Source organism: Anser anser (genome assembly GCF_964211835.1).
Source record: "Anser anser genome assembly, chromosome: Z".
In the NCBI taxonomy this organism is placed as follows: Eukaryota; Metazoa; Chordata; class Aves; order Anseriformes; family Anatidae; genus Anser; species Anser anser.
Window position 1 is genome coordinate 40,062,251 of NC_139723.1, and position 13,155 is coordinate 40,075,405.

At 35.3% G+C, this 13,155-nt stretch overlaps 1 protein-coding gene across 5 annotated transcripts in view; it reads right to left on the reverse strand.

The window, feature by feature from the left end:
* Positions 1–1,252: 1,252 nt before the first annotated feature.
* Positions 1,253–13,155, reverse strand: part of SPIN1 (spindlin 1) — a 60,618-nt gene continuing 48,715 nt past the window's right edge. For all 5 annotated transcript variants that reach the window (XM_083816241.1, XM_083816240.1, XM_083816238.1 and 2 more), the window contains exons 4-6: positions 8,679–8,932; positions 7,475–7,708; positions 1,253–5,037 (exon numbers count right to left, since the gene is read on the reverse strand). In XM_083816241.1, the coding sequence (XP_083672367.1) occupies positions 4,838–5,037; positions 7,475–7,708; positions 8,679–8,932 (688 nt within the window). In that variant the 3' untranslated portion in view covers positions 1,253–4,837. The remainder of the gene's footprint in view (positions 5,038–7,474; positions 7,709–8,678; positions 8,933–13,155) is intronic.

A 13,155-nucleotide genomic window follows, 5' to 3' on the forward strand; every position in this document is an offset into this window, starting at 1 on the left:
TGGAAACAGCGTATTCAAGGAGGAACTTGGCAGATGCGTAAATGGAGCACGGTAGTATTGAAGATGTAGCTCCAGCTAGGACTCCCAACCCCAACTCAAAAGTCTGCTGGTGTTACTGTCTTCAAAACATAGATATTTAAACTGCTTGTAAATGGCCTCCTAAGCAACCAGCTTTCAAGGGCACTTTCACATTACTACAGTAATAGAGAACTAAAGTGTCTTTGTTTTCACGATTACTTTTAAGAAAAGATAAAAAAATACTATAAAACTGTTGTTGTTTCAACAGTTGTAATACAGAATAGGTTCGGGCATTAGTTAAAATGCTTGTGTATCTATTTTTAACCTTAATTTAATGTAGGCAACTCATACAGATTAACATCTGTTTTTTGATGATGCTTTTGCTCAGCCAAGTCTTAGATTCTCCCTAATTGGCAGATTTACACCATATGCACTTGGACGAGTCTCTCAGGCAACATGATACAATAAACAGGACACTGAACTAAGGGAACTGAAGAAGCTTGCGTATTCATCCCAACTGCATACTGGTATTTTTCATAATGTCAGCATACATCTAATGAGCTTTCTAAACTTGGTGACAAAATACGTATTTTAGGGTATCTATACAATACTTTCCACTGTGCTATAAAGGAAGAGGGCAGAATAAAGAAAATCTCTTCAATATTGAAAGTCTGCATTGGTAATTTACGAACATAAAAGAAATAAGTCTTCGCATGATAGTCTGAAAAACCTCCATGGCTTAAGAAAACTTGCAGCATGGTGATGTTAATTCTATTCATGACTCATCACCTCTAATTTGGATCTACTTTTTAATGGAAAAAGAATTAAGCATATTAATTCAAAGCAAACAAATGTATCATTTAAACATTGCCAAATGCTTCTATTGTTCACCAACACTGAAACACTTTTTGTGTGCTCTGGAAATAGATGCTCCCTCACAGAATAGTGTAATCCCTCAAACAGCAATTTTTCTGTGTTTGGTAAAATACAATTTAAGCAGTATGCTTTACCATAGTGAAATTCCATCTTATCAGCATTTATACTCACTTGGAAAAAAAGAATAAAGATTTAGCTTTACAACCAACCTTATTTCATAGGTTATTATACCAGCATACATGGCTAAGCATTAGAATAATAAATCTTTTTTAATTAGAAAACTGAAGAAACTGATTCTTCACAATCTGAAATCACATCACTACATTCTGCTCATGAGAACAAAGTTTACAGTCGTAAGTTGCACATAAAGGGTTTATTTTAAATGTTTTAAGGATAGAGTTACATCATAATTATAAAAATTACTTACAGAATTAAGTAACAGATTTAAAGTGTTTATACTTCTAAATGCAGAGAACAGGGAACTGTCTACATTGTTCAAAATAAAATAAAAATAATGAAACCAAGCTCTAAAGATGAAGTCATTACCTAATTTTAAAATGTGAACACGAAGACCTTTGAACTATACACATACCAAGAACCATCCAAATTGCACTAATGATGTAAAATACAAAAAGCACAGCATTTTCAAGGAACCAGAAACTGTTTTTAATGTAATTCTTTCCCCAGAAGCAACTAATCAATTCTATCTGAAGGTAACGCCTCCATTTTAAAATGATTTATTTAATGAAGGCATCCACCTGTTGCAATAAAAAGGGGTATCCCCAAAGTCTATTCCTATCTAGTTTAGGGTTTGGCACTCAAAAGAAAAATAAAAAATGTAGTGTTTTACTGATCAGTTGTGGTCCTATTTGTTCTTTAACAGGTTATGTGGTCCCTTCAAATGCTGTATGACACATACAACTGGAAAATTACCTTCCGTTGGCACTATGCTCGTCTCACCGGTGCATTTAATCCTACTAACAACCATTAAAACAGCACAATAAGCAAATTCACAAAAAACTGAACACAAAATAAAAACAGAACAAAACCAAAACCTAAACATTTTTAACATGCAACTTTAGTTTGTTACATTGAACGTTCTAACCCTCTAAGCATGCAAAAAAGGATGGTCTGCATTTAACTTTTTTTTTCCTTTTAGAAAGTTTTACATGGCAGCCTGACACCACGCACACACACACACACAATATACAACAATACTACAGCAGGTAAATGTGAAAGGCCAATAACTTCTATACAAAGATCCATGGCCTGTGCCATCACAAGCCCTATGTAATTTTGGAAAGTAATGTTGAACCCCTAGAACAAGGAACCAACATTTAGTTACCAGGGTAACGCAAGCACTGCATGCAGATCTGAAACATGAGCCTAAAACAAAGCCCAAAGCAGATGGGCAGGGAGTGGAATTAGTCTCAAGCCTCAAAAAGGTGGTTTAAGCTAACAAAAACAAAACAAAAGGAAAAAAGATGAAAAGAAATACCTACACAACAGACAATGGGGACATCTGAAAACAACCATAAAATTTACAGTTTATAGATTATACTCTAATTGGCATAATATGTGGTGTATTAAAGTGGCTTGCAGAAAACCCACAAATGCAAGCCTAATGCTAAAAATGTTCCAGTAGACCTAAACCTCAGACATTTCAAACCAAACCTCATATTCCTCAGATGTATAGCCCCAAATTCAGTGTACTAGGTTATTTGTGTGTCTTGTGTATAATCAATACGCTCACTCATTCTTGTGCCACAAATATCAACTTGGGCTCATGGAGCCAGGCTCAGCTTTGAGATTTACATGCAGGACTCTTAAGAGTCAATAGAAAACACATAACAGATCTGCAGGATGAAAACACTGTATTGCAAATCTGCTCACTTTGTTCAAAACACAAGGAACATTTACGACTTGGGTACTCAGAATTAAGGACTGCATTGAGAAGCTATTCACTGAAATACAATAGCCTGCCTTTGGTTGCCCATGATGAAATACTGGACATAATGCAATATAGTAGCAATGGACAAAGAATTAAGGTATCATATTTATATGGTGAGTATTTATTACCATTCAACAGCATAATGAGGCACAAGCCTTAAGGCCAAAATATGAAATCAGGCAAAAAAATGGACAGAAAGGGGCTTAAACCACTGAGTCTTCGGTATCAAGAATACCCACAGTTGAGGTCATACAGACCTATGTTCTCTGATTAACAGCACCTCTCCTGCATCCTTCCACTAATGGCATAAGGGTGGATATCAGTGTATTCGTTCCTTCCATCAGCAGTGCTGATCTTCACAAACTGCATTTCTGTGAAGCAGTTCTTTGAAACTTGCAGAGCTCTGCCTTAATGTAACATGACAATTTTGTTGCTGTGCTGATCGTTGTTACCATTCTGATACTTTCAAAAGCTGCCACACTTAAACAAAAGAAACAAAAAAAAAAAAAAACAACCTTAATCTTCATTTACAACTATCTTGCAAGATTAAAACCGTGAAAGGATTTTGCTGTTGTGGGCTGCTATTTACATCCACAATCTAATGCAGATGACTGAACCACTGAGACTGCCTATAGCTTCCATTAGATAGTACACCACTGGCATGCAGAACTCTAGTGTTCATAGAATGAAATTCACGTTAACAGCATACCTCAAAGCAAGTACAATGTACACCACAAAAGGCAACAGGTTTAAGCTGTAGATTTGTCTGGACACTCCTTATGTGGGAAAGCCAGAAAAAGAATAAGTTGGGAAGATGCCTTCTTAAAACAAAATGGTTAGAAACAAACAAACAAAAAGAAATCAAACAAACGACAACCAAAAAAGGAATGCAACAGACTGAGCAGAAGGCAAATGGCTCTCCTTCTCTAAAGTTGTCTTCAATTAAAAAAAATTACTCCCGCCTCTCCCCCCCCCCCCCCCCCCCCTTGAGATTGTATTTACCATGTAAAATATTAGCTACTGTTAGGCATCTAAGTCCACACACAAACATTCAGGTTGCTAGGTTTTGATATTAAATGAGACTACTGATTGCCAATGCGTAGTCTAAAGTCTTCTGAAGTAGCATACATACTGCTAAACTTGTGGCACCAAGCACTTGGGTTTTGCTAAGAAGTGTATATAACAAACAAATACAGAAATACAACATTTAGGATTGAAGGCAGCCTTGTTGCATGTATTTTACTGGTTCCTACAACTTGTAAATATGGGCCATTAACCTGCATTTTCTAATTAACTGGTTATACAGATTAAATATACTTTTATACTTTAAAGCCTTTTCACTGAAAGGTGCATAAGTCAAACACTTGATATCCTACTGCCCTGTGACTACTGAAAATGCACAAGTATTTCCACGTACTGCAATTCTTAAAAAGCTGAATTTGAAATAAAGTGTAGAAACACAGCAGATCGGTGTTACTTGGGTTAGGCACTCCTTAACGCTGCACAAACTGTTCAAACTTTTCGGAAAAGTCAACTCTGTCCCAACCCTGAAAACAAGGACTGCCAGAAGCCAAGAAATTAAATTTAATGTTACAAAAGAAGGCATATCAAAATATCAAACTACACTTGCATGTGGCAGTTGAACAGGTGAGTGCAAGGTTGAAGAAAGTTAAAATCTATGAAAAATTTAGATTAATGATTACAATACTAGATCAACTTTACACAGCTTGAATTTGCAGCTGTTCTTTGCTTTTAACTCCCTCCTGCCCAGATATATTGACTTCCTTCAAGAAAAGGAGTTCTCTTACACAAAATGTGTCACGTTCACATACTTTTTTTTGTATTATTCAGAACAAAACAGTTTTGCTGGCAGAGATTGTGGGTTCGCAGGGACATTTAAGCTTTCATTAAACTGGAAAGCAGTCAAGTCTTTGTGTCTACAAATTTTACATTTAATAGTTCCACAAATTTGGCATAAGTTCACAATGATGTCTAGGATGTCTTCACCAAATCGTAGACATAAATATGGAAATCATCATCAAACTTGATGAAATAGACTGATGGTTTGGCTTCAACTTGATGAATGACCATGCCAGTCCTTTTTGAGCCATCTTCTTTGGCATATTCCACTTGTTTGCCTACCAGGCTGTCCACAACTTCACCTGGTTCCCGTTCTGCAGGAGGTGAATCATCTGTAACACAAAAATAGCGTAAGTTGGCAGGGATTGACGGTATTTCAGTATGGAAAACAATTGCAGAATCTTCTGCAAAACTGGTAAGAAACAATCAGAAGGCTTAAATACAGAGTATGCTGAAAATAAGCTTTGTTCAGACAAGCACTTAATAACTGTTAGGCTTCTAGAAACCATAGCATTCCCCCTCCCCCCTTTCAATTTTATGAAGTCAAAAACAGCACTTTGATTAAAGGCGTAAATCTATCAACATGAAGATTTACACAGAAGTTACAGAAAATTTCTGTGGATAACTGAATTTAAGCCACCAGCAGAAGGCAACACGGTATCTATCTCATTAGCTGCCATATTAAACCTCCCTTCTCATTATTCAAAATTTGAATATATGCATGCCATTGCAACAAAAACACCACTAAGATGTCTAGTAAATATAACCTCCTTATTAAAAAGGGCTTTTGATCCCATGTTGGAATAGACGTCACTAGTAAAGTGTAACCATATTATTTGCTTGTCTAGCAAAACCTTCCCAGAAATATCCTTACATTTTCAGCAATGCCTATGCCAAATGTGGATGCAAAAAGGCATGAGTTATTATATGCCAATGGGGGTTGGTTACAAGGCAATTACAGAACAAACGTGATAAGCAGTAAAAGCACCATACTTGAGAATCGGAAGCTAACCACATCAAAACACACTTATTTCTCAGTTTGTCTTTTTTTTTGAATACACTTAGCTCAACTTGTGTTTTGCGTTCCAGTGAGGAATTTTCTTAGTAATGGTCTGACCTGCTGTGGCTTTTATTCTGGAAATCCTAAGCCTCTAAAATAATCTTTGTTCGTGCTTGAGTTGAGAACCCCTTACAGATTTTATCTGTTTTCTTTTCAATTCTGTGAGTTGTGAAAGAACTCCCAAATGAGTGAATGGATTGGCTTGATGCAGTTACACTTAGATTCTTCCCCAAACTTACGAACTTTCTCTGCAAGTTTTTATTTCAGATTCTCTATAAATGCATCATCATACATAGTTATCATCCTCTTAATATCAGCTTTACGTAAAGAGTCTTTGTTAGGCTAAGTTCAAGCTTAACACATTTTAATTTAGAAAGAATTATGCAATGTTGATCAAGTTTTAGTGTAAGATCCAGAAATGCATTTTCCCCTAAAAAAAAAGTCCTGAAACGAATTACACTGGAGGGGAAAAAAATCCCCTGGAAGTTTTAGTTACAGTACTATGGAAAGCTCTACCAAACTAACATAAGTACTTCCGGGTAGCTTAAAATCTGATTTGAAAAATACTACTGGTAATATCCAATCATTGATGTAAGGACACAAATCGATCTATCTGGAAAACATCCAGATTCACAGAAGGTAGCATATATTTGAAGGGTTTTGGAAAGAGTCAAGCAGTAGACAGGTGCTTGCCTTATCTATTTAGGAATAGGAAGGTCACTTTTTTCATTAATATATGTGGCTTACACTTTACAAGCGGCAGATATATTGCTTTTGTTAGGGTTGGGGAACAACTTCTAAATAAACGATTACTGCAGACAATGAACAAATAAATGCCACTTGTTTATTTAGTCAGCAGACTGCATGTTATCAGTAGTATGTACAGCTGAAGGATTCACCAAATCAGTTTTAACTAATACTTATATAGAGCACTATATAGCCTTCCACTAGTTCCCAATTATTAATTTACTTTGAAACCCAAAATCATTTGTCAGGGAATTGTTTTAGGTACATGGGAGAAATAAATCTCTTCTCTTTTTTATACTGGCTATCCAAATCTTTTGAACAATATTCATTCTGTGAAAATCCTTCTACGTAACTAGGAAAAACAAAAAAAATTTTCACTTCAAAATACAAGGAAAAAATATCCCTCTAATCTACTGAACTACTTTTCTTGCTAGTGTATTGCAATGTGTTAGACAAAACAAGTTTTCAGAAGGTTAGTGCTTCTTTCTTTACTGAAAGTTTTTCCACACTGAAGACACCTATCACAACTAAATTAATCTGATTATACTAACAGGCCCCAAAATATTATTCCTATAAGAACTAGTTCAGAAATGCAAATCAAGAGCCATCTCTACGGTCTGTGATACTTCTTACTATACAACAGTGAAAAGCTTTTCGCTTGCCAGTTTCTATTAAAAAATCCAGAGTAGATATTTTCAGCAGAATTAGGAATACATACGGAAAATGGCTTTCTTTTACTACTACTTCTGCTGATTAAAGTAAAATATGCCAACAGCTAACACAGATGATCTTGGTTACGTTGTTATCTTGGTTAGCTCTCATATTATACTTTTTTTTAAAAAGGGATGAACAAACAAGATCGTGTCCAAAAAAACCTCTCATGTCCATAAATAAATCATAGCCAAACATTAATATAAAAAGTTGTCACTTTCTAATAGAAAAAATGTAACTGGCCTACTTACTGGAATCAGGCATAATGCGAAGGTCACCTTCTTTATAATCATCTAAAAGCTGGTACATGTACAAGACAGGATCTTTCTCATAGGTAATATAAAACCACGTGTTCATAATAGGAGCTCGAGCCAAGACCATCCCCCTCCATTCATCTTTTGAGCCATCCTCTGTCTCAAACATATGTTCGACAGCTTTGCCAATCATTGTGTCTGCCAGGTGGGCATCACTAATTCGAGATGAAGCTGAAATGACAGCATTTCGTAAGTACATTCAAAAAACAGTTTTTCAAGATTCATGAACAAGTTTGATTGGAAGCTATTCACTTAATATATAAAAAATACTGTCCATTCCAGAGAGTTTACTATTGAAGAAATGCAGAAGAATGTACAGTTGTTAAAATAATAAAAACATTGTACTGCCCAAGAACAAGTAATTACAATAAAAGGTAAAGGAAGAACAACTGAGGACACAGCAATGAAGACTCTTTGTATTTTAACTAGGTACTCGACAGGGAGAAGGGCAGGCAGCTGAGAAGAGTACCAAACAGAGCAGTTCTATTAAGTTTTTAATGAAAGTTTTGGGACTGCTTCTCCTCTAACACCACTCTAGAGACAACTCCTGATTGCTTTGCAGTCCTAAGAAACATCAGCTTAGTCCTTTCATGGGTTAGGAATTAACTAGGTTAAATACTGAACTCTTTTGTTTTTGTTTGAAAAAACTTGCAGTTTAATAATCCAATACTAACTGTGAAATTTAATAAGTAATGTTATTAATCAAGTTATTTTATTCTGCATACGCTTACTCCTGTTATTAGAAATACTTAGGGGAAGTACATTAGAAAAAATATCACTATCAGACACACAGAGCAGATGATATAACCAAAATGTCTTACATTTCAAATTTTAACAGAAATACCAAAGTTAACTTTTCACAAACTTGCTAAGTGTAAGACTCTAAACAAAAACTATAGGATGTATTACATATTATTTACAGACAAAAGATCTCACTGTACTCGCTGGTATCATCGAATCGTCGTGAAACCAAGAAAATTTAAATAGAACATTTAGATTACCTGCCATGGGACAAAAATGCATTTGACTAATGTAATTTAAATAGTCAGATGTTATCTTGGAGATGGCATGAAATATTAGTAGAGAACATTTAATAATAAATGTCCGTTTATATATATCTAGGAAAAAAAATAACACTTACCAACTCTGTCTGGAAGGACTTCAAGTGCTGAAACTCTTTCATCCTTGTGCAGTTCTAGTCCATACACACAATCAAATCCATCATACTTTATAAGATAAAGAGAGGGATTTACAGGAACTTGATCGAGAACTGTGCCCTTCCATTGTGTTACAGGTCCACTCCCTTCTTTCCATCCATGCTGTATTCTGCAGCCTACAATGTTTCTTCGTGGCTGAGAAATAGGTTTGCTTGGTCCCACATTGTTTCTATGCTTTCTGTACACAGATACAAACATAATATTAAACAAGTACATATCCAAAATTCTATTCCAGACAACAAGTGTATACTTTGTTTTAGGAAGATAACAAAGCATATCATACTATTGGAAAAAAATTGAAAAGTAGTGGAACACACCTGACATGCTTTAGAAGGTCAGTTTCATAAGTGTCCTTTCTAAAACTGGTTTGCTTAAGAACTAAGTTGCAACACTGAATGTAAAACTCACCTGAACAGGTCTCAAAGCACAAAGTTACCTGACAGTCTTACAACTTTACTAACTCGTTGCTTTCTCTGTGGAATAGTATTCCCTTATCCTAGGGGAAGAAATTGGTGGAAATATAACTGATGGTTGACTAAAATTCTTCCATGGCTTTTTTTTTTTTCCCTCCCGTCACTTGTGGTTTCAATTCAGGTTCCTTTTGCACTTAAATATATTTATAACTCCAAGACATGTCAGAAACAACATTCCTCTAGCATTCCTTTTTATTGCAACACAAGAAAAATGATATGAAATAGTAATAGCAATAGAGGCGATACTCTTTAACACAGCAGAATGATTCAATATATTTTTCTATTTTTCCTTTGTATTTTCATGGAATTTTCATGGTAATTTCTTCTGTTGAGTATCACTTGTTCTGATCAGTGGGCATGTAAGCTGGCTTGAAATTTCAAACCACGGAAAGCTTTATACAAAGCTTTATTCTATGCTGTTATTAAAAACATTAACTGACAGTTTGGAAAACAAATAGAAGCATCTGAACAATGTAACAGCATACAGGTGATAAAAAAATAGTATTACTTCTATTTTAGCATGTTACAATACAGACTTTAATTCCTAAAATGATTATTTAGAGGGTTGACTTATCAAAATTCTTGTGAATGTCAACCAGTTCTAAAACAAGTTTTTGAATTAGTTACTACTAGTACAACACTTCATTTAAATGGCAGTCAAATATGCACACCACCAGCATTCTTAAAAGCAAATGTGAAGAATGAAAACCAATTGCAAAAAAAAAGTTAAAAAAATATTGCTCCCTAGATTAGAGACAGTAACCAAAGATAAGTCTCTACAAATGACAAAAGCTCACAGAACATCACATGTATGATATAAATCGAAAAAAGACCAGAAACAGTCATAACAGTGAAGTCTCACAGACAGTCTTACAGAGTAATGCACTCACCATATGAAATTAGAATGCATATTTAGAATGCATAGAAATCATAACTTTATCAAAAACAAGAGGTATCATTTTTTTTTTATCAGCTTGTCCCACCTCCAGAGAAATTTCTTAGCAGGAAGTTCCACAGTATTTGTCAAAATTCCTCTTTGTGATAATTTGATTTTTTCAGCAGGATAACCATATTGTGTTTGTACTCCTAACTTTGACAGCACAAATTATTATAATCTCTTCCAGTTAACTAACACCTTTCCATGAAGTTGGTTATAATTTTATGCAGAAAGTAGAACACATTTTCAAATTCCTTTTTTTTTTCTTGTGACAGTAATACTTTACTATGACCAAATGAAAGAACTAGTTCTCGTCATAATAGAAATGAGTTTGTTTTACACGCAACTAATTTACTTAGTTCTAATGAATCAGAGTTCTATTTTATGACAGAATAAAACAAACTAAAGGTTAAAAAAACAGCTCATTGAAAACTGACAATAATGTCAGTTTTTGACAGTCTATGTTGCCAATTATCTGATTGCTGAAAAGGGTAAATATACTGTTCAGATTTGACCTCACAGTTGATTTTACTTTCTGCCTGTAAAGCGTAACCCTCTTTAATGTTTAAACTGTAACAATTAAATGAGAAGCTTCACAGACATTTTAAAGAATATGACGTAAAAATGCTACAGAAGTGAGTTCAAACTGGTAACTACCTTTTAAAACATCTCAGAGAGCAAAAAGCATGACGAACACGATTGCTAGTCAAGCACCAGCCAGGTATACCTGCAGTTCAAGTTGTTTTTGAGGGCTGTCCTACTAACTGAACAGCCATTCTCCTTCATTTGCAGTGGTTTTTAGTCTAACAAATGAGATCTTTAAACTAGTAAATTGACAAGAAAAATCTACTTTTTCTTGCATCTGAACATGTGGTAAGAAAGAGAGTATAGCTTCCTAACTGACAATAAGTAAAAGCTACCCATGTATTTTCATACAAGAAAACAGTAGTCAACTCAAAACTTCTCAAGAGTACACTGTCTTGTTGATACACCAAGTAATACAAATGTGCTTAACCTTCTGAGATGCTATACCTGGAAGACCCGAAATGTTTTACTTCAATTTTATTAGAATTATCTTTAAAAATTCCACAAAGATTTCCTCAAAGTTTGAGATAACAGTTTTCTAGATATGTGAAACCAGAAAACAGCAAGTCCTGGAAATAGCTCTTGACACATCAAATATGTCCTCATCGTAAACGGCCCTTCAATCCCCAAGGGTTTCAGATCCTCTTCCTTATCTCGAAGGCATTATGCTGGTAAACAAAACCTTGTTATGTGAAAAGGTTTCATTATCAAAACCAGATAGTTTATAAAGTTACTAGAGACTACACAGGTAGAAAGAAACCTTCATAGCTTTTGAAGCTGTGTTTAGATGGTCCTTATACAAACTCATTTGGCAGCTGCCACCAAGAAACCAATGTAGTGCAGAATTACTTAGGACTGGTAGCAGAAAATCATTACTCCAGGGTTGTACTTAGAAGACAAATGGGCATTTACAAAAGGAGCATGGCAATTCCCACTAATCTGAAGTTGTCCATTTAGATATTTTATTTATTTATTTTTGTTGATGTTCATCTCAGAGAAACACCACAGGGTAGAACTAAGGAAAAAAAACAAAGGACGAAAGAAAGCCATAACTCAGAGTTTGCAAAAAAGGCACAACTGAAAAAAAAACTGGGAAGAAAACGCTAGAATAGTGTTGGAGCAGCACAGTAACAACAGTCAGCAAAATTTCAGTCTTTCATGGTATAAAGTAGAAAAGCTATTAAAAATAGGACACAGACTTATTACAATTGTGACATTACTACAGACTACCACCAAAAGCAGAATGGCAAGAACTGTTATTATTTACTTTTCACAATATTCAGACTATGAGGCACATCAGTTGAGGCAGAAGCGTTAAAGTATTTTCCATACTCCTTCAAAAGCCGTATTTCAGTTGCAAAATTCATCTTCTGATGCTGCGGGAGCCATGACTGCAAGTTAAAGTGGGCTCAGAAATTCAAAAGGCTAGGTTCATCGGTAATTAAACAGTAGGTACAACCTGTGCATCGAGGTCCTTGAATTGTCAACTACAAGAAATCTGGGCAGCATACGAATAAAGGATTATTTTTATATGTACTCTGGTACTCTTTCCTTACACAACAAAGGTGGAAAGATAATAAGATCTGAGAGACTACTGACTGATCTGACACCAATGAAGTCAGCTTCACATTCAGAGATCGTCACTACTCACTGACAGAGCATTTGGAAGAACTGTCCTTTTGTAACTGACCTATAGCCATGGGAACCCTTTCCAGAAGACTCAACAGTTAACTACCACTTAAGAGTTCAGAAGACTAACCTGTGCTGCTCATTTTATCACTTCCTTGATTACAGAATCATGCCCTCTTCTGTGCTCTCGGCTCCTCCCTCTGCCACAAACCTTCAGAAGCCTGTTAAAATCCCCCCCCCCCAAGGCCTTGAAGTGCCAGTAGGCTTGCTCCTCTTATTCTTTAAGTGAGGAATGTAAAAGTCACCTTAACTAAATCAACAACAAAGCATGCATTACTAACTCATGGTCTGCTCTAACAGCTCAGAGTAGTATCAGCATACATTTTTACAGTCTTTTGTATCCCACTAGCTTAAGGTAAACTACACATACAAACAATTCTCTACTTGTCTCTCATTCTCAGAGGAATCAGTTAGCAGCACATATCTCGGTTTGTTACACAAAACCTTTACTAAATGATTCAGAAACAATAGAACTAGGCTAAATTAACAAAGCTAAACTGGATGGTTAAGTTAAATGCCTCAAGATCATGTCATATAGCCTTTGCGCTAAGAAATATGTAGCCTATTTAGGTATTTAAATAAGTGTATATCAACACAACAGTAAAGACAAATCTAGCCACCCTCAAGTACAAAAGGCAACCCACCTCTGATAGTCTTCCCATCATACACTCCTTTCTCTGAGCGGTTGAAAAAGAACAAGAGAAATTAAGTTTTAAC